The sequence below is a fragment of the Cyanistes caeruleus genome, chromosome 1 (genome assembly GCF_971803275.1).
Source record: "Cyanistes caeruleus chromosome 1, bCyaCae1.hap1.1, whole genome shotgun sequence".
Classification (NCBI taxonomy): domain Eukaryota; kingdom Metazoa; phylum Chordata; class Aves; order Passeriformes; family Paridae; genus Cyanistes; species Cyanistes caeruleus.
This window is the reverse complement of record NC_141701.1, coordinates 132,090,923-132,117,849: the sequence shown is the minus strand read 5'-3', so window position 1 is coordinate 132,117,849 and position 26,927 is coordinate 132,090,923. Positions and strand designations below refer to the sequence as shown.

Here is a 26,927-nt window from a genome sequence, read left to right as displayed (position 1 = left end):
AGGGATTATAACCTAAGCGCTACCCAAACCTTAATTACAGCAAATCAATGTTTTGACACCCCATTTCAGGACAACAGAAGTCCCATAGTAAGAAGAGTTTTCTACTCTTACTTTTAATTTGCACCAGTCTGCTGAGATCTCTGGTGCATAACTTCTGAGCACTTTGGTTTCCCATTCTTAGTTTTACAAGAAAATAAGATTTTTCCTTGGGAACTAAGGTTGATCTGGCCAATCCAAGGTCCCAGGTTATGTTCCAATCTAACATATAAGCTCTGCTGACAACCCAGGATTTGCCCTGATCTCTCTATTCTGGTTACTCGGGCTGTGATTTTTTTGGCTGTCTTCTTTGGGAGAAGGTCTGCAACAGTTCAGAGTGAATGAGCATCCCAGGCAGTATGTGTGAGGATAAAATTATTAAAGAAAACGTGGTTGGTACAGTAGGACCTCACTTTTAGAATCAGGCTTATCATAGCTGGAGCAAGGAACTGAGGTGTGCTTGATGCCAGTAGGTCACCCAGCCTCCCAATGGCTTCACAGACCACGACAGGTTTGTGTTTATTTGAGGATGAGATCTGTTCTTTGCCTAACATGTAACACATCCATTGCAATGAAGGTTTATGCACACCCTGGTGTCGCAAAAACCAGCTGGCTTAGGGACGACTAAATACAACACCTCAAGGGCCCAGCTACAGGCTGAGACAGAGCAGTCACTTCTGGCACATCTTTTCAGTTTTTCTTGCCCAGAAGAAAAAACAGTGCTGAAAGCCCTTTCCCGTGGGGTGAGGAGAGCAATGAGATATGAACATAATCCTCCAAGTGTGTTTGGCTGCCTTCCTGGGTCTTGAGGGGAAGCCCTTAGCTAAGGGAACTGGCTAGCTTGTGTCAGTGCCAGATAAAGAAGTTTTTTTTTAAGACAGAGTGTTAGAGAAAAGAAAAGAAAAAAATCTTTTTTAAAAGGGGAGGGAGGAATATTTACAAGTGTATGAATGGAAGCTTTGTCGACAGTTTTCTGGGAGATAAGGAGCTGGACTGGTCCGTCTCTGCACGGCATGGACACACTCGATGCCTTTGAGTCTCTCAGGAAAGAGCAAAAGGAGCTGCTGACATTTCTGCTTAAAAGGAAGAATCAATGAATCTTTGTTTCCCACTGTTGGCTTGTTTGACCTTATTGTGTTGCGGAATAGAAAAGAAATAAAAGAGAACGGTGAGGGGAGAGCAGATTCGTGCTAATAAAATCCAAGACAAGATCACAGCCCTCTGATCATCACTGGAGATGCCATTATTTGGTTGTTGTCCTATTTGCCACTGTTGCTCATTTCTGATTCTTGCCTTGCTGTAATAAGTCACATTCTTTCCAGCCATCATCCCTGTATTGACAGGCAAATGTCACCCAGGTTTGATTGACGTCCATTGCTCCTGAATACAGAAGTATGATTTAGGAATCAATTCTGTTTGTTTATTTAAACAGCTCTTTGTGTACCTTGTATATCTGTAAGCAGGACAAGTTCTTTAATATTTTCTCTGCAACAATGCCACTAATATTGCACATTCACCTTCCCACTCTGTCACAGAGGTGTCCACCAGACCTTGGAGGAGGAGAAGCCTTTCATGCACAAAAAAACAAACAAAACACAAAAACCAACCAAACAAAAAAAACCACAAAAAAATCCCACCAAACAACCTAGAAACAAAAACAAACAAAAAATCCCCAAACCCCACAAACAAAAAAATCCCCCAAACCTACAACAAAACAAAACAAAACAAAAAATCCAAAACAAAACTCCATGGTTTAACAAAATGCTTTGCCGTCCCTCAGTTAAGCCAAAGACATCTTTTTCTCAGGTTTTAGGCATCTGTCGCTTTGCATATACCCCGGACTTTTCTTTGGCTTCTATACAAAAGGGAGCACTTTCCCTCAGTGTCAGTTTGCAAGCAGAGCAGCGGCTGGCTTTAACACCGCGAAACACTGTAGCAGGTGATGAGAATGTCAATTTTAATTCACAGGAAAAACTAATTCCTTCTCTGCCTTTATGGTTGCAGTTGGGACTAGGAGTAAGAGGGAGATTCGAAATTGCCAGACACGTTAATCTCTTTATTATTGTGGGAGGTATATTTTCAAATAACTTTCACTTGGACAATTGGTAATACATCCCTGCATTTAAAGCGGTATTTCCCAGAAAACACTAACATGGCAAAGTGGCCTCAGGGAATCGTTAAGCAGGAGGTGGATTGACCTTTTAATTCTCGATCGGTGACCTGAAGGGTACCCAGAGGCTGCTAAACACATCTCTTCCTTTCGGTCTGCTTCAGAAAGAGCTGTCATCGCAAGATGCAGCTAGTGAGTGAGGCTCACGATTTCGCTGTTCATCCGTTTGCGGGAGGGGTGGGGGAGGGAGAAAAGAAAAAAAAATATATATTTCCCACACTGCCAGAGTAATGCCAAACTCTCTGTGAGTGGGAAGAGCAGAGCAGATGCTGGAATGAGATGCCAAAGCAGCTCCCCTTTCCCCTGCGCTTTTGGGTGCCTATAAATTGCTCCAGCGCGCTCGTCAGCCTCCTCCTCTCCTGGCAGGTGGCACCCGGGCAGGATCCCGCTCTCCCTTCGGCTCCGGCTCCGGCTCCGGCTCCGGCGCGGGCACCGGGCGGCGGGCACCGGGCGGCCGGGAGGCGCGTCCCCGCTGAGGACTGTCGTCTCTGCGAAAAGAGAGAGAGAGGGAGGGAGAGAGAGAGCGAGGAGGCGAGCGGGGCGATCGCGAGAGGAAAGGCAAGTTCCAGGGAAAGTTGACTCGGACTGGCACAGCCTGCAAAAAAAAAAAAGTCGATCGCCAGCGGGAGCATAAAAGTGCGGGCGGCCGGGGCGCGGCGGCAGCTCTTCCTCTCCCTCTCCCTCTCCCGCTCCCTCTCCCTCTCCCTCTCCCGCTCCGCTCCCTCTCCCGCCCGGCGGCTGCAGCGGCCGCAGCGGAGCGCCGCGACCCGCGGGAGCCCCCGCAACACCGGCGGCCCTTGGGAGGGCGGCCGAGCCCCAGGGGAGCCGAGCTCGAGCGGGCTCGGCGTTTTTTCGGCTCTGAGGAGGAACCCCGCCAACCATCAAGATTTTGTCCAAAAGCAGACAAGAGGATCGCCCTGCGCTGAGCCGGCTGGTGGGCAGCAGGCGGCGGCTGATCGCGGCCGGAGCGCTGGGGGTGGTGATGGTGCTGCTGCTGGTCATCCTCATCCCGGTGCTGGTCAGTTCGGCCGGCACCTCGGCGCACTACGAGATGCTGGGCACCTGCCGCATGGTCTGCGACCCCTACGGCGGCACCAAGGCGCCCAGCACGGCGGCCACGCCCGACCGCGGGCTCATGCAGTCCCTGCCCACCTTCATCCAGGGGCCCAAGGGGGAGGCCGGCCGGCCGGGCAAAGCGGGCCCCCGCGGCCCGCCGGGGGAGCCGGGGCCGCCCGGCCCGGTGGGGCCGCCGGGTGAGAAGGGCGAGCCGGGGCGGCAGGGCCTGCCGGGCCCCCCCGGGGCGCCGGGGCTGAACGCGGCGGGGGCCATCAGCGCTGCCACCTACAGCACCGTCCCCAAGATCGCTTTCTACGCCGGCCTCAAGCGGCAGCACGAGGGCTACGAGGTGCTCAAGTTCGACGACGTGGTCACCAACCTCGGCAACCATTACGACCCCACCACCGGCAAGTTCACCTGCTCCATTCCCGGCATCTACTTCTTCACCTACCATGTGCTCATGCGGGGCGGCGACGGCACCAGTATGTGGGCCGACCTCTGCAAGAACAACCAGGTGGGCGCCGCGCCGGGGGCAGCCGGGGGCAGCCGGGGGCAGCCGGGGGCAGCCGGGGGCAGAGGGCAGCGGCGCCCGGGCGAAGGGGGTTCCCCGTGGGAGCGGGCGCTGTGCGGGCAGCGGGCGGAGCGGCGCGGAAGGGCGGGAAGCGGCCGAGGAGGGGGAGCCGGGAGACCGCCGGAGGCGGCGCGGGTGCGTGCCGGGGGAGCGGAGCCCGAGCCCGGGCGGCCCGAAGCGGCCGAGGGGGACCGGCGGCCGCCTTTCGGCAGCTGGCGGGGAACCTGCGGGGAAAATCGCTCCGCTCCGCCTCGGGTGCCCGAAGGCTGCCGTGGGACCGGGTGTTCCGCGCAGAGCCGAGGCCGCCGGGGCTGCTGAGTGAACGCGGACTCGACGCGCTCTCCTCTCCGAGAGCCGTGCCGCAGGCGCCGCTCCCAGCCCGAGCAGAGCAGCTCCCGGCCCGCCCTGGCCACCGCCCCTGCCGAGGAGCGCTGCCCGCAGCTCTGCCGGGACGGGAGCGGGGGGCGGGCGTACAACTGCGCTGCCCACGCAGGGGCAAGAGGAGCCCGGCGCTCCCTCGGGGAGGGGAAAGTCCCCGGCAAGAAAAGGGAGCCAGGGCCGGTGGGTGAGCTCAGGATAGGCTGGTGCTGCGTGGGGAAAGGGTGAGGCGAGTGGGAGGAACGCAGACACGGCACGGGACGGGGCTCCGGGTTCGACACGCTCAGGCCCCGGAGGGGAGGGAGGCTTCTTCTCGCTGTCAGGAGAGCTGGTGAAAGAGCGAGCTCGGCGGCCGCACGCCTGAGCCCTTGGCGGGCCGGAGCCGTGGCACGGGCCGTGCCGGGGGGCACACCGGCTGTCCGGAGAGCCCGGCATTCCGTGGGCAGGAGGGAAACATCGGAAATAATTAAAGGCATCGCTATGCTGTCGTCTGAAATTCAGAGGAATCATCCCTTTTAATTAGGATAAACATAGTCACTGCTCTCGCAGGGGTTGTGCCTGTTACGTTGCCCCGGGGAGCCATCCTTCGCAATTTTGCGCCTCTTCTGTGCTTAATTAACAGACACGGTTAGGCTGGCACTAATTCCTACGGCGTTTAGAGGCACCGCCGTCCCTCCAGGCTTTGGGTGCCCGGGGACAGTGCGAGGTGCCCAATCGTTGCCGTGTCCCCGAGGGACCCGCCGCGCACCGCCGGCTCAACAGGTCCCTGAGCGCCCGAGCCGTCCCGGCGCGCAGGGGCTGCAGGGCGGGCCGGCCGCTCGGGGAGCCGGGAGCCGGCGCTGCCGCTCTCCCTGGGCTGCTCGCCCTCCGGCGGGGTAGGCCGGGGGATGGATCGGCTCCCCGCCGTGTCCCTAGGACCGAACACGGGACCCCGTGTCCCCGCCGTGCCTGGCGGCCGCGGAAAGGCTCGTTCGGTGCCGCGTCTCCTCCTCCCCCGCCCAGCACGGCCGGCTGGCGGCCCTTTGTGCTCAGCGCACACGGGAGCGGCGGCGGCCAGTAAATTAATCTGATACGCCACTTAACCTTTTGTTTATGGCTCCTCAGAAGGACTGTGAAAACGGAATAATGAGGACATCGGTGGCAATTAATTAAATTAGAAAATGTCTACCATAAATACTGTCTCAGCAGATAAAGCAGGACTAGTAAAACAAAGTACATCCTAATATATTCACTTTGATATCCTCCTACAAAAGCAATATTGCTCACTGCAGGAACACAATTTTACTTACAATTAAAGAATTGATCCACTTTTACCCCTATTTATAATGTAGAGTGTTTATTTTCCCAAACCCTGAAAAATGAATATGTAGCAGTAGTTTTAAAGAAGTGTCCGATTAGAAATATTCAATTGAACCTGAGGTCTATTTCCAAATATAGGTACTTCCAGTTCCAGGCGTGAGACAAATTAAACTCATATTCAAAGTTATTCAAAGAAGAAAGAAAAAAAACCACCCAAAGAGGGTGTAAATTTGTGTATAATATACAAGATACTTAGGTAAATACCTGCATATAAATGGTTTTAAATCGACCCACAGTTTTAATGTCTCAGTGATTATGATTTATACTTGAAATGCTAAATTCTGATGTGACAAGCTTTTATGTATATTTGTAAGGAAGCTCAGAAATTTTGGAAGTAAGTAGTTAGATGGAGTGACAAAGGCAACATTATAAATCCAGTGTTCTCTAACGATGAAAAACCCAAAACATTAAAGATTGTATGACTTACAGAAAAAACCCCAAAACCATTCCTAAGCAATATGTACGTGGAACCTCAAGGTACCCAGTGTTACCACATTGTCTGCTTTAATGGTTATCAAGCTTGAAGAGGGAAGTGCTGAGGTCACACAGCTTAGGTATGTGTGTGCAGGCTGAGAGTGCAGCTTCATGAAAGAACTTACATGGAACTTGTGAAATGTATTTCTCATAATGCTTTAATTTGGAGATACACTTACCCTCTTGCAGCAGTACACTCACTGAGAATTCATTTGAGACTGTTCTCCTAGGCTTCATAAAGAAATTGCTCTGGCTAACCAAGCAAGAAGGTAAACCCACTAAGAATAGCATCCAGGAGCTTTGCTGCTACACACAGGGCAGTAAGATTTGCATTTTGGTTTCTAGACTTTCAATACCCAGAATATTTTTTTTTCCCAGACAGGATGTATTATGTAGACTCTTAAAAATGAACTGGCTGTTGTAGCCAGTGTCCACATGCTGACTCCCTTAGGATAGTCACTGATGTAATTTGAATTCTCCCTTATCATCCACAAGATTTTATACAAATCCACAAAGTAGCATTTCATTAGGAAGTAAATGGGAATTTGAAAATTCCTTTAAACCATTTTTCTCACCATTATGCAAGATACTAGTTCTCTGTGAAAGTTTTTCTACCTTGTCTGTAGCCTTTTCACTCCTCCCCATTTGTCCTTTCCATTTTCACTGCCAGCAACCATCTCAGTCTGTTATTTCTCTGGAAGGTCTTTCCAGGGTTAATGGCCCAGAGCCTTCAACTCTGCCCTGCCAGATACTATTCCAAAGGAAACATCCAGTACTTAGAATAATTGTTGCTTAAAAAACTAGCAAAATAGATCACCTCTGTAAACAATACCAGGCAAGTCAGGATCAAGAAGTCCTGAAATAGTTGGGGTTTTTCATCATGCCATGTATCAGTTTAAATTTGCAGCCTGTCACAGCTCTGCAAGCCTTTGCAGCCTTTCTCACTGTTCTTAGAGGATGCATAAAGAATTTCCACCTACTGTGATTTTTAAGCTGCATAATGCCGTAAGATCCTGCATGGTAAAAGAACCCCCTCCTTTTTAACATTTCAATATTAATGTGAAATCATATCACATGAAAATTTAATTTAGAAATTTATCATGTAAACTTTGAAAGGAATCCATGGAAAATTGTGACTTATAGCCTATTTTTTCAGTTCAGAGCAGAAAAAATCCCACATATAGTACGCCAAGTCATGCATTATTACTTAGTTCAGATTTGCAATGCCACTAAATCTTTTACTGCTCTGTAACTACACTAGAACAAAGACAAGCAACAAGAAGATGACGTGTTACACTGAAATAAATCACATACAACCATGTTTAAATATTTTACCAAACAGAGTCAAATTATATATAAATGATTTGGAGACTTGCAATGGCACAGGCTGCTTATTGCTGGAAACTAACATATATCTTGAAATTACAGATTACTTCCAGTTTTCATGAAATGTCAAATTTAATCAGTAGTAGAACACCAAGGGAGAAATGGGGGAAAAGTATGTTTAAGGGAAAGTTGCAAATGAAAAGCCTTCAATGACTTGTAAATTCCAAAAACCTCTTACAGCAAATAGTGACTTGCCTGTGATTTTTTCAAAAGTGCATCTCTTCAAAACAGTGAAATTAAATGTTTGCTTACTGAAATGTGGTAATAGCGGTTTTTCCAAACCCAGACTGCTTGTGTGCATGTGTGTGGAGGGTGGTGTACTTGTAGTCTTTGCAGCATGAGCCTATTACTTACTATGACAATAAACTGCCTCTGAAAAAAGTCCATCTTGGGAATTCCCTGTGGGCCTTGTGGGCCTCTCTGTGGATCTTCACCATTGTCAATCACTTGTCCCACTGATACAAAAGTCACACCAGTGTAAATTTGGCACATGATCAGATCCAGTTTTCCCAACTCCAGCTATCCTCACAAATACTTTTAAAAAGGATCCAGACATCTATAGAAGATCAGGCAGTTGTGTATTCATTGGATGACTGAGAAAGGAAAATATTACTGCTTTAGTTTCAGAAGTACAGTAGGAGAAAATAAGCAATAGCCATAGGAATAAGCTACAGTATACATAGCCAGATGTTTAAAGTAGTAACTCATGCATGTTAAATAAAACTTTGAGGATATGCTTTAATTTCACCAGGCAGGAAAAATTGCCTGAGTTTTCTTAACCAGTTATTCTGTATTTTATGTAGGTCCGAGCTAGTGCAATTGCTCAGGATGCTGATCAGAACTACGACTATGCCAGTAACAGCGTGGTTCTTCACTTGGAGCCAGGAGATGAAGTTTACATTAAATTAGATGGAGGAAAAGCACATGGAGGAAACAACAACAAATACAGCACATTTTCTGGATTTATTATTTATGCTGACTGATAATGAGTAAAAAGACCCACCAAACCAGTCGAGAAATGAAGCTTGCTCTTCTAAACGATGGATTTGCGTGGCAAAAGTCAATGAAACAAGCACCCCAGCAGAGAGTGACCACCGAACACCTCAGCAGTGGGGGGAAAAGTCGAATGCTACCTGATTCACATCTGTACAACACAGAGAAACCTTATGTTTAAAAACCACAAACCAAGTTAAACAGATGTGCGATCCACTTCCGCCAAAGCAAATACTTCCTCATTGTTAGTGTCCATGTGAATGAAGTTCTACATAGATCAAATTTTTATAGGGAAGAAAAGCCCACCTAAGGACGCTGAGTTATTTCTTCAGTGTATATGATACTTTAATGTGTTATGATCTTGCTGCTTTATCCATACTTCAGCTTTGGTTCTTGTGACTTACCTGCTAACAATGATGCTTGGAGTCCACTCATAGTGTGGTGAGGAATGATTTTACAATAAAAGGAAGAGGTAATCAAAATATACTTTCTCTCTGCAAAGAAATTGTTTGCCTTGTACTTTTCTTACCCTTCCACTTAAAACTAGAAAGTAATCAGCTTCAAGCCTTAACTCAATGTTCCTGCTTTGTAGGTTTACATTAGACTTTTAACATAAAATCAATCCAGTGGAGCTATTTAAATTTTGTCTTTCCCTTAGCTGTCCTCTAGAATAAAAAGAAAGATAGAAGAAATACTATTTTCCCTGAAAAAATTAACAGTTGACAAACTATTCTATTGAACCATATCCCTGATTCCACCAAAGCAAATGGAAAAACTCTCATAGCTATTAGTGGAAAAGGGATTTGGCTTCTAATTTGTAAACATGTAAATATATATTTAGACAATTATTACAGGCCCATTCTTGATGGTTAGTTGTGTAAATATTTAGAAAGCCTGGCATCCACAACATCAGACTAAGGCAGAGTGTTTTCTTTGCAGCAATTAGTCTTCATTAGTCTTAGCACTTAGTCTGTACCTGGGTTCTATTTTTAATAAAGTAGTTATGGATTAATGTACTGCAGATGTTCCACTAGAATTTCATAGGAATATAATGGGTCAAAACTTTTATTGTTTTAGGTGTCTTGTCTCACTGAAGTTAGTGGGACTTTTCCAACAAAGGAAGAGTGGGAGATCTGACACGTGAGAAAATGCTGTCAGACCTTTTCCATGGAAGCTAGTACCAGTTTGTGGTAAGGCCTGCCTACGAGATGGACACAGAGAAGCATATTACCAAAAAATGATAACACATATGCAAAGAAAAAAGCAGATATTTACATGCAAAAAAAAGTGTGTATTAAAACCTATTTTTCTCATTCATATAGATATAGATATAGATATATAAAGTCTCAAAGAAGCTTAATCCATATAGAGGATTAATGGCTTGGAGAATTAAACTAACACAGATACATAATTATAAAAATGCTTTAAAATCAATCATAGCAGTAATGTCCACATAATTTTTTTATTCAGAAAATAGGTTTATTATTTGTTTTGTTTTGGGAGGTGATTTCTCTAAGGTTAAAACTTGCAGGTTCCATTCTAAACCCAAATTTCAGCAAGATTATCAAATTTCTTTATCACACTTCGTTACGTTTATTTATTTTTAACTTTTTAGCAAAATCAAGGTAACATTTCTATAAATCATTAAAGAGTAATAGAAGCTATCCCTAGCATTGCTATTTCATACACTCTGCCACAACCAACCTTGTCTAATGTAATAAGGGTACAAACTTAGATTTATCTGCACTAAAATTTCCAAAGTGTCTGCCACTCTGACAAAAAAGCTCACCAGTGCTGGCTACTCAGTAAAAGCCTATAGAGATTTTATGCATCTCCTTAAAAATCTGGTTTGAATGAGTGAACCTTAAACAGAACGTGTTACTCCTTCTGTTTTGAGTCGTTGAATTCAAAACAAATGCCGAGTGAGCCCAGGCTGACTGAGAGGATCGCCAGGCAATCTCATCCAGGGTTTACAAGGGGACATCATGCTGCCAGCTGCTTGTGTATTATCTCACCAGATGGTTAATGCTTCTACCTTATGAGAAAGTGCCAGCCTATATCTGTACATTGTAGTGGTTACTCCTGTTTAATTTCTACGAGGCAATTATTTTAATAACAGATGTGTACCTGACTTGTCTGTTTGCTCCACTGTTGCTGTTGCTGGCCAGTGCACTCCCACGGCAGTGTAGCTAGAGATTCCCTACCTAGTGTCCAACAGTCCTGCACCTAGAGTTAGAGATCATTCACAATCAGCAGTGTGCATTTACTATGGTGTTTATTGATAAAGCTCAATACTATGAGACATACATGGTCAAATCTGAAGAAGCTTCTGAAATCAGGCTATTGGATAAGACCATTTTTGGATATATCACCTGCCCTGGTTAAAGTTAGACAAGAGCAAAGAACACACTTCATGTGAAAACCACATATAAGGCAAACATTTCTTCCTTTTTCATCATATCTTGATATACTGATTTGTAAAGACTTATATCACAACCTTTGTTATAACTATTACAACTCATTAAAACTGTATTATGTAATATATTTTGAGTGCTGGTGTTGCATCCTTACAAAAAGAAGCTGGTATGTGTCAAGTTTTACATGATTGCTGTGAGACTCCAAGTTCATGATAAAAAAACTAAAGCAATTAGAAAAAGACATCTGTAATAATATTGCACATAGTTTAAGAGGTGATCAAAATGCTTTATTCAAAAATATATTTTTCCATGTATTTTTTACATTTTCAGTTACAGCTAAGTAAATTGTTAAACTAGAAAGAAACATTATCTTTTTAGATTTATTTGAGATTCCTCTTGCCTTCTCTTGTCTATAGAAGCTAATTAAAAGTTTCAGACCTTTAAGCATTACTTAAAGAATACAAGGGTAATGAGAAGATTGACAGTAATACAGAGATTAAAATCAGCCCCTGGAGACAGGAAATGTAACTGAAAACCATAATTTCCTTCCAAGTCTGGATGACGCATCTTCAGTAGTAGTCTGGAGGTAACATTCAGTAACAGTATTAAATTACGATTTTGAAACAATTATTTTAGAATTTCAGTTGAAAAGATTCTGTAAGTATGCTCATATTCAGTTAATCATTCATAAGAAAACTTTCAGAAGGGAGAAAATGTAGAGATAGTACACAATTTTGATGTTCTAATTAAAAAGAAAAGTTATAATCCGTTTGTTTGCATCTACTTAATAATTTTCAGTTTTTCAGATTTTTTTTTTAACAACTGTTCTACTGAAATCTGAATTTTATCAAGCTTCCTTATAAATCAGGCATATTTATTCATTATTCCTACTTAAAAGTCAACCACCGCTTTGGATTTGCTAGGAGTATTTTATCAATTTTATCTTGGGATATGCCTCTAATTAGCATTTTAGGAACTATATTTTTAAAGATATGCGAATATCCGTGACCTCCATATTTCATCAACCTGTTCTTGGTGTGCACATCATGAGCCATCAGAATTCTGTCTTCATAGCCTTCATCAATCAGCATACGAATCCTGCAAAAGTTAGAAGTGTCCCTCTCAGTGAAAGTTCTCACTGGAACAACACGGAACCCACCAGGATTTATATTTCTTACATCACTGTACTGCTGGACTGTATTAGAACAGAAAATACTTAGGTGCTTAGAGGATACACTCCTTACATTTACCTGAAAATAAAATGCATTTTTTATTGCATGAAAAATACCCCACCTCTGAAAACACACATCAAAATGGAGAAGTAAAACTATTTCCTTTTGGCACATGACTCTGCATTTCCAGATCCATTAGGTCCACAGAGCAATTCAAGAACTTCAGCATCACCATGCATGGGACAGAGGTTTTATATAAATGAGTAAATAATAATTTCCTACATAAATTCTTTCTCAGCAGGTTACTTCTTGCTGGTGCCACAAAGCTGGTCCCATTACATTTGCTAATGTCCAGACTCTGTGTGTGACAGGTCTTTAAAGGAGCCTGGTTCAATTACACAAATACTTTCATATCTTTGGTTGAATCCCATTTAGCAAAGCAGGTAAATAAGAACTTGGAGTTGCCAGTGTCATACTCCATACAGACAATTATCATCAAAACACATTTCAAAGATGTTCATTAAAGAAGATAAATAGGACTGGCATAGCACAGCACTAGGAAATAAGAGGCATAACTGCCAGGAAATAAAAGGTATTAATACGGCAGTGCAGCTAAACAGCCTTGGCAAAATGACAAGTCAGCTTGGAAAAAGAGGTAATCCTGGTCACACTCTTGTAGTAGGACTGCTACAAGTCCTTCTGTTCCATGTTTCATTCAGGTAGCCTTACTCCCTTGATCAGATCATTTTTTTTAATGTGGATGTCTACACTCCTGTATTGCATGACTGTTAAATTTCTCGGTAAGCTTCCATTTAGTTTGGCACAGGACTGCAGCACTGACAGACCATCCCTGGAATGTGCTCATTCCTCATGAAGGCCTCCAATTCCTTCACTTGCCAGCACTGTGAAATTCTAATCCTTACCTTCCTGACAATGCTCTGATCAGCAGGAAAACAACCACCCTTACAAGTATCCACATTGTATCTGAAAGGCCTTACTGACAGTTTTTATTACAAGTAGTTACACGGAGATACATGTAGCAGGATCTAACCAGCATGGGCAGAAGAAGGCAGGCAAAACCAATAGAATTTGGTAAAATGTTATTGTTTTTCAAAAACCCACCATACACTGTGCAATACAGTGCACAACACTACAAAAAACATAGTCTTACGACATCACAGAAATCTCCTCCAGCCTGAAATACAGAAAAACCACAAGCCAACCAGAAAGTAAGAGCAATGGCACTGGTGGGACTAAGTTTTTACTGACCAAACATGTTATTAGAATCCTTTAATTTTGGACCAATTTCACAGGTTGGGGAGGCAGATCCTTTCCATTCTGTATCTATTGCTCCTTTCTGCTCATTCCTCTATATTTAGTTAGTACTTGCTTCTGACTCCAAACTGCCCCAGAACAAAAGCCAGTGCTTTGCCTGCACTGGCAGCAGACTGCAGCCAAACTGCTAAAGTACACAGACAACTAAACTGTGTCAAGTAGGTACATTATGACTACAGAAGTTTGTGTTTTGAACAGAAAAATCGTGAACAAGTATTTTCCATTTTCATTTAGAGGTCAATTTTATTTCTTCCTCTGTGGTGCTGTCTTACAAAACAAATCCCTAAGGAGATTGCCCCAGCCATCCCTAGTCCACTGTGGGTACATCCATATAACCCAAGTACACATACTCACACTGTGCAATGAGAAGAAAACCTTTCATCTTTTCTTCCTATGAACAGCCTGCTGCAAGAAATACTCAGACACTAAAGAGTTTCAGGAGAGACAACGGTGGCTGAGCAAGTATCATGGATGGAATGAAAACTCTGACACGGTTGAACACGCACTTGTTAACCAAGGCCTAGTCCAGTCCTCTCTATATATTCCCCAGTGCTTTTGTAGATCCTGACTTTCCATGGCACAGGAGACGGCAGGAGGCACAGCAGAGAAAGCAACTTTGCTCATTCTAAATGCGAGAACTGTGTATTCCTTGCAACAGTTTAAAATACCGAGTGCAAGACTGAGAGTGCTGTGTGAAAGAAAAACAATTTCTAGTGTGAAAAGCAGCAGCAAACGTTTGGGAGGGTGGAAGAATAACCACAGCACCTTCTTAGAACAGTTTGAAAATAGCTTTGTTTCAAGATTAATCTGACAATGAGGGGGAGGGAAGCTATGCCTGAGATGTAAGGGAAAGCTAGAAGTTACTTCATTAGTGATCAGCAATCATAGAATCTTTCTCATTGAGGAGAGTGAAAGACCTGTTTGTGACTCTGGAAGGTAAAAAGACACAGGCAGAATGGCAACCCACCCCTCAGACACCTGCCACTTCACTGCTCACAAATAGTGTGGACAAACAGCATGGCAGCATCACACCTCCAGATGGAGTGGAAGGAGTGAGCTGTCCATTCCCAGCTGATCCTACCTTCTCTCAGACAGTTTCTGTACAGAATGTATTTCCTTGGCAAAACTTTGTGTTAGCACAGCACAACAGATTTGCTGTGCAGCTGAGCTGAGACTGCAGGTGCTGATGAAAAGCAGGGAAGAGGTATCCTGCCAGTGGGGCCAATATTTTCACATTGTGAGTGTGAGGAGAATGGGAGCTCTGAGGAAACAGGAATCACATCTTTCAAAACAGAGAAAGGGCAAAAGGACAGGGGGAGGAAAGGTGATGAAGTACTTGGAAGAAAAAAGGCAGTTTTTCAGGATGGAAACACAAATCCATCCAGAACAACCAATGAGTTTTGCTGGGTTAGCAAACCAGTGAGGAGATACAACAGGCTCTGATGATGTTTAGTAGCAGCACTGAGTTTCCAACACTGTTTCAAACAGAAGTACTTCATTCTAATGTAAATGCAGTATTTCCAGTCTTTTCCTTTTTACAGACTGTATAACTGTGACCAGATCAGCATGGAATTAGGACAGGGAATGAAGTTAAAAAAGCTCTTGCATCTTCTCAAATAACTTCATACAACACTATGATTCTGCATCTTCCTGTCAGACAGAAGAAATGATACATGCTGCTCTAATGGCATGACAGCAGCAGGGGAAAATGGGATTATTTCAGTATGATAGAAGACAATTTTTAACAACAAGCAGAATCACTCTGTGATGGTCTTAAAACAAGTACCAATAATATTTTTTTATCAATGGCCATGCTGTAGCTAAAACTGCATGGGAGCAGATACCTTGCAATTCTTTCATTGTCGTTTGGCATGTCAATATCCGGATGGAACTGGTAATGAAGGAATTCTGTACCAAATAGGTCATACTCTAAGTAACATCCAAGTTTAGCAAATTCAAGAAGTTTCTTCTTATCAAATATGGTCCTGCAGAACATATATAACACAGAGTCAGCACTATAACAGGAATAAAACACCTTATGGTATGAGGACAGGTACTTTGTGACCTCCTACTTGGAAGGAAAAAACCAAATAATCTAAGATTAAATTCACCCATTTGAAAAACAGGACTATTGTTTGACACATGCTACTTAAGATGATACACAGCATTGTCCTTCTTACATTCATTTGGGATTTCATGCATTAAAAAAACAAAACAAAACCAACTCTTGCCCCATGAAATAATGAAAACCTCTACGATAATCTTTAAATGAAAACAGGAAAATTACTTACTTTTGATATCATTAACCCTCTCAACAGACAACCTAACAAGGAAGGACATTTAAGGAGGAGGTTAATACATAGAGATAATAATAATAATAAAAAGAAGTCAATGGATTACGTACACAAAACAGATTTACTTTCCCAAAAGAGTTACAGGACACAGCTTCATCCAGGGCTTGTTTCAACCATCACACACCGGTAATACACAACTTTGCCTTTAGTTTCTATTCAGTACAGTGATGTTTCTAGATTGCCATTAGAATGGCAATATATCACTGTTTGCACTGGGATCTGGCCAGAACACATTAAAAAAATGCTCTCACCAAATATATAATGGCACTGTGAGTATCTGGGACATGGGCTTTGCAGCAGATTTGAAAAGTGAAGGAACAAAGCTTCTAACACCTCTCACTCATTTAGAAAAGAGCAACAGAAATAAGAACCCTCTGGAATATTTTGAGTTTTATTTGAATCATTTTTACCAAGTGTATAAGCTGTCCAAAGAAAAACAAAAACACTCAAATGATACAATTTTATCTTTATAGCTGCTACATAATTTTTTTTTTTTTTTAAGAAGAAACCAAATTTCCACAAGAGCAGCACAGTTAACCAAAAGGGCAGTAGTTTGTTGGGGGATTTTTTTATTATTGCAGATATTGATGTCACAAAGCAGTTTTACCTTACACAATTACATCACAGTCTATTGCTATGGAAATGACTGATGTCACAATTTCAATATTATGACTTAACAACAGATCAAGTAGGAGGAACAGATGGGTTGAGAGAGAGAAAATCCATGTTCAAATAAGCCTGCCATCAGCAGGAGTGTAAGACTTGCCAACTGCAATTAATAAAAAATGTTATTTTAAAATAAATGTTACAGTTTACAGAGACTGAACATTTATCACCAAATGAGTTTTCAAAGTGCAGAGATTATTTTAGATCCAGCCTTCCTCGGTTCACAGAGAGACAATCGCCTAGAGTATTCAATCCTGTGCAGGTGGCAAAAACACCCAACAATCTATTTCAAAATCACAGCCAGAACAGTTTCTTTTGAAAACTATTGTTAGTGTCATGCTTTTGGGTGTGCTATCCCAATAAAGAGTCAGAGAACTTAGTTTCCTCAGCCACTGGGTCCCACTGTGAGCCACAAGAATGTAGCAACAGCAGCAGTTCCCAGTTCAAATTGCTGATCTCTGAGCTGGAGTTGGGTGTTTGGGCAACACTGTCCCTGAACAGCCCTGAGCTCATGGAAAAGGAGGTGGGACATGGTGAAGCACCTCGTAATGTGGACCTCAGCCATAAATACCATGGGGACAGACATCATATCATTATGAAGCCGCAAATTCATAACAATTGCTGTGATTCTTCTAACAAAAGTTACTCAAGTGAGTTGAGTCAAGAGGTTGATCTCCTTTATAATCTTAACCCCTAACAAATGGCTAAAGCTGAGGCTCAATAGCTTTTGCTTCGAGTCTTTTAGTGCACTATCATTCCACTATGGATACCTGCTACCTTTTGCTCTAAGGTGCTAAATTGCAAGACATGGTAGCTAGCATTTTAGTTTTGTCATTTAATTGTAAATCCACTGGAAAACTACCATTCTGTCTATATGAAATGCAGACACGAAATATGGAGCTATGTACAAATTTATCTCACATTTAAGGGACTGGGATGCTCCCACGTGGATTTTTCCTACTGGAGGAGACTTAAAATGTTAAATGCACATTGCAAAGCCAAACTTCACAGTAGTTTATGTTACAGAAAGTGCCAACCTGAATGTGTGAAAGTAATGATAGAAAGAGATAAAAGGAAATGTCATATTGTGCATCAGCGGCTGTTACTGAAACTGCACCTCTGTTTTCCTGCTTACATTGCTTAATTTCCATTAATTAATTACTTAATTTGACAATTTACAACTGTGTAAGAGGCAAGAAACCATAATTGCATATTTATGTTGTATCAAAATGGCTATGTAAGTACTGATATCTGTAGCTTGTTCAGTCCTGTCATAAAAAGATTTAAATAATCAGTTTTTCCTCAAAAAGGGGTGAAAAATACAGTTATAGATATAGTGAAACACAGGTAAATACAAAAAGGAAGTTATAAATATTCAAATATAATTTCATGGCATGAATTTTATGCTCCTAAAATCCTCAAGTAAAACAAGGAGCTCTGTGTGAATAACAAGCACCTGTAACTTGATTTGCAAGATCTTAGAGTCAGTCTGTAACCATGAGAAATTTGGAGCACAGTGCTATTGCCTGTATTACATTCACAGTGAGGGCAAACAATCCAATTGCTGAGAATCATATGACCACAGTCTCCATTATTCAGCAACTGGCCAAACTAATCAATGCCTGGACATACTCCAGCTCACACAAGGTCATACAAAACTGATTTGGTAATAGAGGCTGTATTTCTAAGGCGGAGATAGAAAAGCATCCCAATTTCTCTCCATGACTCATAGAGCTCCAGGATTTTGTTCTCGAGGAAACTAAAAGTTAACTACCTGGTCTATGCTAGGAACTACCCAAAACCCAACTATTTTCTTTTTAAGTAGTGTTTCCTCTGTCTGGTAGTAGATCATTAAAATATGCCTTTTGCTTTGATCCAGACTCAAGCCAAATCAAGAAAATTTCCATTAGCTTCTGAGAGATTTTGGCAAGGCCATTAAGAGTGACCCAGTTTTCAAAAACATTGGAAGCCCAGCAACTTCCAACCTGATTTAGTGAGAGCTGCTCTATGTCCAATGCTTTGTAAATACAGGGATTTGTGCAAGGATACAAATTAATGGAATTCCCATTTTTTAAATGTAGCTACGGTTACTCATAATCCTTCTTCCAGGCTTTCAAAGACAGCATTTAAAATACCAAAATCTCTTACCAATGTGAATCCTGACTGAAGTGCTGGATGCAGATCAAGCTCTATATAAACACTTATTTTTAAGTCAGTAAACTTGAGGATAACACTTTATGTCAACTTTTCCCAGCGCAGCTCTGCAAAATCCCAGTGAGTTGTGGCAACACTGCAGGAAGCAGTGAACAGTCTCCTTACCTGTCGAGGTGAGACATGACTGTCTTTGAAGCATCAGCCCCAGCTTCCTGCAGAATGCGGATAATCTGGAAAGGGGAGTCACTGTTCCTGCCAGGATGGATGATAATAGGGCACCCGAGCTGTGACTGAGCCTCTGCTGTTGCCTGAAGCACTCTGTGTTCACTCGGAGTCAAAGGCCAGGAGCAACCTATTTCTCCCACCACACCACACCTGATATTAGTCCCATCTGCTCCTTTGAGTACCTCATCAACAATAATCTCTGTCAGCTAGAGAACAGGAAAATTATGTTTTTGGTTATTATTACTATTTGTGTTAAATAGCATCAAATTCAGCCTAGTAATGCTGGGCTAGTTATACTCTCAAGGTCTTTCTGAACTTATTTAATTAACAGCTGGGTGTGTGAAAACACTGCAGTTATAATCTGGTTTCTGTCAACTAATGTTATGCTAGCCATTCACTAAGACCAAAATAAACACAGAAGAAAATCAATTTAACAGTATCCAGTCACACATTTGTCCAGGTTTGCCAAAAAAAGGTGGTCTATATGCAATTTGAACTCTGATTTAGGCAGACATTGGGTTTTCTTTAAAAAAAAAACAAAAAAAAACCAAAAAAAGGTTAATTTATTACAAAACCTTTGCCTTGCACTCCTGAATTGGGTCCATACACAATTCAATGTAATTTTTGCAAAACAAGAGATGAGAGAATAAAGAAACTTTGTCATTCAGACAGGGAAGGAAGAAACTCTCTCAAGTATCCTGAAAAGTTTAAGGCAAAACCTGCTTATGGGAATGGCAATGCAAAACAACAGGAGCTCTTCTGACTTCAGAACTACAAAAACAAAGCTCGTTTGGCAAATTTACAAGATCAAGACTAGCCCGCTTTAGAGCACCCATAGACAAAAATCTCTCATTCATCAGAATCTCTCAACAGAACTACTTTGTTATAAAAGCTTTAGTTTTTCTTTCCCAGAAAAGGCCATATATCTTAAGCATACATTCAGAATTGAGAGCACAAAATGGCACTGATGATGGCCTGCCTTCCAAGTTCAGAGTAGAGGAAATCTGTGGGTCTCCATGGGTCCACCAAACACAGAAGGGAAGCCTTTGCCTTGAGAAATCTATTTGTATCTATTTGTATTTCAAGCAATGGAAGAACATTTAGGAGAAGTGGTACTCTTGTGTACAGTTTGGGCAAGCTTGGGTCCCGTTTTGTTGGCAGCACCGCTCAAGTTTTGACCATTGATTTTTAAAATTAATTTGACTCATTTGTAAACTGTGAGAGCTTAAAAAAAAAATTTCAGCTCTATTCATACACTTTCACAGCCTACCTTGGAGAGTTCCATTCCCTCTTTTCCTCATCACCACATTTTCTTAATAAAAGATGAGTATTTATTATTACAGGAATATTTGGGGACCTCAGTTATTATTAACACATTGTCTTAGTCATGGTACAAACAGGCTGATGTAGACTGTGCCCTGAAGAATCTGAACAAATGATAGAGAAGAGAGCCATAACACACTGCCTGAGCAGAGCAGTGATTTACAAATGCTGGCTAAACTCATTGGGAAGCAATTAGCCAGAAAAAGTGACAAAACAGGTAGCAAGGATAAACTCCTTCCTTAAAAAATCGCAAAAAACTCAAGATAGTTGGTGGTGTACCAACTATCCACACAGCAAATACTGTATTTTCCCTTTATTGTTTCATGATAAAAAATCCCTCAGAGAAAATGGAGCTTAAGAACTGGAAGTTCTGACAGGTAACCCAGGAAAGTAGTGCTGCTCCAGCTATTACATACAAGCAGTAATGCTGTTTGCATTTTCTACACTGAGCACCTCTGTATTTAATCTATTTTACTGGAACTTGCCTCCAACTTTGGCTTACCTAGGGATAATTCACAGGACAGAGGCACTGAAGTAATGGTTAAGACTTACCTGCTCCACTGTCATGGCCTGCGTTTGAGAAGAATGAGTGGAATCCACATAAAACCCAGCACCAGCAATAATATGAACTCCAGTTTCTTCAGCAAGTTTCTTCAAAGTATTTATATCCCGGCCAATTCCTGTAGTTGTGTTTTCCACAATCGTCCCACCACCTGCTGCTTTAAAATGCAGCAGCTCCTCCCTCACAGCGTCTGTTTCCTGATACAAAAGAAGGTTTTCTTTATGGCTGTAGGGATTTTGCTTAATCCAAAACAAGTTCTTCATCTCAATGGGCCCATTAGACAAAGGCTCTTGGCCTGGAGAAGGTGGACAAAAGCAGCTGCTGTAGTTCATAGTCAAGTGTTCATGAGTCAGAGTGTAGCCAAGACAGTCTGGCTCCACAGGGCCCAAGACAGTCTGCACTTTTCCGCTCAAGGAAGGCATTTTTCTTTAACAAAGGAAAAAAAATTCAGATCCTAAAGGAGTCTGGGAAGGAAGAAGAAAGGAAACAAAAACATTTCAAAAGGAGCAGCATTTTCTCGGGCAATTTCTGAAATCCCTCCTCCTTGTTGCACATGTACCTACACTCTGTGTGTGTTCACTGGGATGTTTCCAAAAGCTGTTTGCAGCAGGGTGGTCAATATGAAAAACAAGGCATTATTTTACCCAACTGTGCTTCTATCAGTACTCAAGCGAGATAAACACATCACATTCCAGTACATGGAAAATTTCATCATTTATTGTGGTGCAGTCAGTATCACATTAAGATAAATGTTTCCTATTTAATAAAACCACTGTATGTTCATTTAGGATTCTTTGCTCTTCAGCAGCTGTCAAATTTTGTCAGCTTCAGCCACCAGATGAACACACTTGGCAACAAGGCTGAATATTCCTTACTGGTATGTTCAGTGTATTTATTCCTGGCCTCCAAGACTCAGTGTCCCTCTCACATGCTGAGGAAGCTGTCTGTTTAAGCACCTTGTCTGCCCTTCTCTATGTGGAATAAAGGGGTGGGGAATGATAATCTGCTCCTCTGGCTTCAGTAGTGCTCAGGTTCTCCTACCAGCTGCATTCTGGAGGTCTGAACAGCCCAGCACCACTCATCTACGGCTGACAACAGATGGCAAAGACACAGGATGACCCACAAACAGCTGTGGAAAAGCCAAAGTGCTTCAGTGGGCAAATATTTTACCAGTAAGAGCAGACCTTACCCTAACAATTGATATATGGCTCAGCATCTTGGACACTCTTTAATTCATCTTTAACATCAATGAAACAATGTTACTTCTCAAAACTTCAAACAAGCAGTGACACAGTGACAAACACTGAGGCTACAATCTGCAGCTGGTTCATGTCTCAGGCACTGAGCCAGTTTGGCCTAACTCACTGCAGGTTAGAATTAACTGCAGCTCTCCTCACTGGGATTTTGGTTTTTTTCCCTTTTGGGAGTGGAGGTAGTCTTGACCAACCCGTTCATGTTAGATCTTCCAGATGCTAGTCACAAAGGCTTGAGGATATATAGTTAAAATCCCTAGTCAACCAAAATCATCAGTTATGAAACAAAATACATGTTTAATCATGTCCAGAGGAAAGGACTAACTAGAGCATGCATTATTGATTAAAGAGAGAGGTCTTTCCCATTTCTGCCTCCCTTTTAGTGAATAATGTCATAAACATGGGTTTGTAACTGGTAAAGCCCTCAGAGGACATTTTCCTTTTAACTGCTGAAGTTAATCTACCAGGATGACAGAAAAACTGAAATCTGAAGGGCACTGAACTCTACATATCAAAGGGCACAGGAATCTCAAGATCTCTTTGGGGGTACTTTGATCTCATGAGAAGCTGTCACTGCCAAAGAACCAATGCACAAAAGTGACCCAGCCCCTGGAAAAGGCAGCTATTGCCTGCCCAGTGCAGTCTATAGTGCTGGTGCTCACTGTAATATGAAGAGTTTGCCATCCATAAAAAAGAGAAATGAGTGACTGACTATGTTTACTTGCCTTGTGTAAAAGTAGACTTAGGAAGAATGGTTCTTTTAGGAATTTTATTCCTGAACTAGCATGCTAACTTGTTTGAGAAGGTAGAAGAATAATTACTCTCATAGAATGAACTGCTGGCTGATTAATAGGATGATTTATTTTTGTTCCAAACAAATTTAAGAAGTGTATGATTTCAGAAAATATTATTCTTGAGCAAATAATTAAAAGCAAAATACCTGTCTTAGTCAGAAACTGCTCCTAGCTGCAATTCAATTAAGCAGTCATTAATTCCATGCTTAAAGAAGGCTAGTGCTCTATATAGAGCAACCCATTATTTTGGAGAAAGTTCAATGATCTGAGTAATTCTTATATGCACAACAAAGCAACTGTAATTATGTAAAATGTAATAATAAATCTAAGCATTACCTTTGCTTTATTTTTTTTTTACCCCCCTATTTTTTTTTTAATGCAAATATCTACACTCTGGTATTCAGTAAAACCCTGACAGCACAGAGCAATAACTACCCTCTGCATTGGATTCACACTTTGTTTTCCCCATGTTCACTGCCAGTTTTCCAATCCATTTATTAAGTTAGCAAACCAAACCTATATACAATTAAATATACAAGTATTTAATTTTTTTTGATAAAGCTTGACACAAATCAATTACCAGTTCCCGTGCAAGGTTTCTCTTGCAACAGACACCAACCTGTTGATTTTTAAATTCTAGAATTTACAGAACCTTTTGACTGAGGCCAAGGATTTTTATAAATTTAAGAAGCATCACAAAAAATGGAAACTGATACAAACAAAAAGTAGGCCTAATTTTATCTTCATGAAAAATATATTAATGCCTCTTCCTGCTTACTAACACAGTTTTAGAAACCCACCACTCTTAATACAAGAACTATAAAAAATAAAGATAGTCAACAACCTGTGACTGGAATTATTTTTGAAACCACTGTCCTGGTATCTTCCCTACTGTCATTCATATAAAAAGCTTCTCCTGATTATGCTATGATACATGATTTCCAATAAGATTCATTTGATGGAATCAGAATTATATGTTTTTAAAACAGATTTTAGATGCAGATAGTTTTTAAGTGGAATAAGGATTCCTACTTAATTTAAGCATGTATATGCTACTACAGGAATCACTGTTTGTGTGGTTTACTAATGACTTGCATGCCATGTTTTACACAGAACTTTCTTTTGAAAAAGTTTCTTCTTCTATACACCAAGGACTGCATTCACATCACCTCATTTAGCCATTTAAATGATATATGTCTACTACATAACAATCATCTAGACCATTTTCATAGTGGAGAAGGAAGGACATATCTACAGGCAATTCATCTAGCTTATTTTGAATGCCTGTAATAGGACAGTACAAGTCACTTTCTGTAATATTATCCCCCTTCCATGACTATGGAGCAAGCCAAGAAACAATCCAGGACAAGACAAATATATTTCAGATGACTCTGTATAGGATATGTGAATGATATCTCCTTATCTTAACCAAGTCTGAGGGGATGGGAAAATGTGCTGATTCCTACAACAGAAAATAAATAGGTAGCTTCTGACAATAACAGATATTTTTCTTTTGAAAATCACTAATTTATGTGGTAGTATTTCTAAAGAGCTCCTGCACAGACCAAGACATCTCAGCTCTGTGTGCTGCAGAAAAAGAGAAATAAATTATATTTCCTGAAAATTACAGATTCAGACTAAAAAATGAGAAAACTGCTTTAGGATATAACCAAAACTTGTACTATTTCACAAAAGCTGTGAAACACTACCTTATCATTTTTGTAATAAACTCTGGACAAATCTTTATAACCACCAACTGTATGGTGCATAAAATACAATTCTCACCGTTAACCACCTATCAAATCCTGGTGAAGTAAATATTTTTCCTAGAGGTATTGTTAAAAGAGACTTGCTACTAAAAAGGTCATGGCACTGCATTCCTGACTCTAGTAAAAACTCCAGTGAGTTCAATAGATGTTTTGCCTGAATACTGATGACAAGATTTATGTTTCCGCTTTTCCCATCTGAAACGTGCACTTCAGTCATTGTGTCATTTTAATGGCCTTGTAATGGGAAGTCCCCCTAGGTTTGGATTAGTTGCTTCCTACAGTAATCTCATATTGCTGAAACATTATAATCACATAAACACAGTTTCCATATGCTAATTCTGCACTTGTTTTGATTTGGTAAGCACATTTTAATGGCATTAGCACAGATTCTCCATAGACTGGTGCGAGAATCATTTCATTGTTGTTACATTACAATGTGAGATTAGAACAACATTAAATCCAGATTGCTGTGACATAAAATTTACAAAAAAAGCAAAAAGAATGGCTCAATGGGTATTAACTGCATCCAGAAAAAGTTAAACACAGCTGCCATTTAGAAACAAGGGCTGCCCTGGCTGCATCAAGAGCATTTTAAGTGGGTCTTCCCTTTCTAACCACACAGCCCTGGAAAATATGACATAACACGGGCTCACTATATACTTACAGATGGAGGAAATGTTTTGAGTACTCAATTCTAGTTTGAGCAACCCCTACAGAGCATGGAAAAGCCACTAATTAGAAATATGTGACACAACTGTAGGAAATTACTACTGGTTAGTCTATGCTGTGTTATCTCACTGTTCCCCACATGTAAACATTTTGTGACAAGGGAAAATGTTAGCAAGACAAAGGGAGAGGAGAGGCAGAGGGTAAGAGAACATGTGTAGACTATGTCAGGAAGAATTTACAAAATTAACTTATTTTTCTCTTCCCTCATGCTTCTGCCAACCCTGTAGAGGTTTACAGAAATGAAGGAACTCAATACTGTCCACACTTTTTTCCTCCTCCCCACCGGACAAAAAAGCTTTCTAACCTCTCCAGTGGATGGATGCCAGATCTAATTTACCTTCAAAAATATATTCACAAGTGCTTATTACAGTGCAAACATGCCTGCAACCCAGCACTCCCTCAGACACGGATTTCACTAAGCATGGCTTTTTTGCTCATGCATATTGTCAGGAAGCACAGCTACAGAGGCTGTGGAGCTGAGCTTGCCACAGCTGGGTGGCTGGAGGACAGAATGTGCATTTGCTCCAGTACAGACGCAGATTCACTTGTCATTTAGTCCAGCAATTCCCTGTGCCCCAATCACTGCAAAGGTGTCTAAGACCTATGACACTGTACTTCTACACAGGCATTCTCACGCCATCACTAGTTTGTGTTACATGAGATAGCAACGTATCTTATATTACTTTTGGGTTACTCTGCCCAAGAAACTGAATTTGAAAATGAGTGGAAGTACTGAAAAAATTGACGTTTCTGGATAAACTCCCGTCTCTTCTGTAGAAATGGCACGTAAGCTGCTCTGAAGGTGACAAATTATTTTCATTAAAAGTAATAAACATTCTTCCCTGTCTTCAGAATTTAAATTGGTCAGAAGTGGCATTGGTCTTTTTCCCCTCCCAAAAGGAGCTATGAGAATAGCATGATTTGCTGAACTTCAAGCTAACTCAAGGCTTTGTGTCCTAAGGAATGATTTCATACGGGAGATTTTTTTTGCCTTGAATAAAGCTCATATGAGAGAGGAAGGGAAGACTTATGGTGCCTCTCTCCCACACAAACTCCTGCCTAAACCCACAGGAGTATATACTGCAGCGCTTCCCTTAGTGGGCACCTGCACTTTCCCACCTTTGGGTGGCTGTATCCTCATGCAGCATGCACACAAACCTCACCATTTCAGAGGTGTAAGCTCTTGACAGGGTGGAAATTGGCCAACAGACTCAAAGCCTAGAGAACTCTAGTGGGGGATTATTTAAAAAGCATCATCTACTCTACCTTGCCACATTTTTTCATGAAACACACTATTCTAGAAACACTAAAAATAGTGGGCTAATGTTGTGGCTTTCAGTAACCTACCTCTGGTCCCCAAACCATTCAAAAACCTATTTCCTCAAGAAGCCAAACTAAAAGAAAATGCTAAATATTGCTTTTCACTAAATCTTCTAGATATGGTTTGAGCAACAAAAAACCTGTACACTACAAAAGCAAAAAGGAATACTAAAAGTAAGACTTACTACATAAAGTTACAGTATATGCTATGAAAAATAACTAGGAGAGCTTTAGCAAAGTCTTATATAATCCAAACATGATAAAGAGAAGTCCCACCAAAATACGCAAGTACACAGACTCCACAGCAGCTGCATTGCTTGAGTGGCACTGTCAATGTTCTACAATCTAAAAGCAAAGTCACTTAAATTTTAAGAGAAATGTAAACACTAGTACACATATGGGAAAGGCCAATATATTGACCCCCTGTCCTA

At 41.7% G+C, this 26,927-nt stretch overlaps 2 protein-coding genes across 8 annotated transcripts in view; one reads left to right on the top strand and one right to left on the bottom strand.

The window, feature by feature from the left end:
- The first annotated feature begins 2,975 nt into the window (after positions 1-2,975).
- C1QL3 (complement C1q like 3) lies at positions 2,976-10,967 on the top strand. Its single transcript, XM_086859034.1, has 2 exons — positions 2,976-3,776; positions 8,234-10,967. The coding sequence occupies exons 1-2, from the start codon at positions 3,189-3,191 to the stop codon at positions 8,411-8,413; spliced, it is 768 nt and encodes a 255-aa protein (XP_086715160.1). The 5' UTR covers positions 2,976-3,188; the 3' UTR covers positions 8,414-10,967.
- Positions 10,968-11,105: 138 nt separating this feature from the next.
- Positions 11,106-26,927, bottom strand: part of PTER (phosphotriesterase related) — a 20,483-nt gene continuing 4,661 nt past the window's right edge. For 4 of the 7 annotated variants that reach the window (XM_086858996.1, XM_023920266.2, XM_086859006.1 and 1 more), the window contains exons 2-5: positions 20,622-21,095; positions 18,687-18,952; positions 15,192-15,332; positions 11,106-11,938 (exon numbers count right to left, since the gene is read on the bottom strand). In XM_086858996.1, coding sequence (XP_086715122.1) covers positions 11,728-11,938; positions 15,192-15,332; positions 18,687-18,952; positions 20,622-21,053 — 1,050 coding nt within the window. In that variant the 5' untranslated portion in view covers positions 21,054-21,095 and the 3' untranslated portion in view covers positions 11,106-11,727. Of the gene's footprint in view, positions 11,939-15,191; positions 15,333-15,634; positions 15,671-18,686; positions 18,953-20,621; positions 21,096-26,927 lie in introns of all 7 variants that reach the window. The other 3 variants (XM_086858986.1, XM_023920268.2, XM_086859025.1) reach the window with 2 other exon arrangements.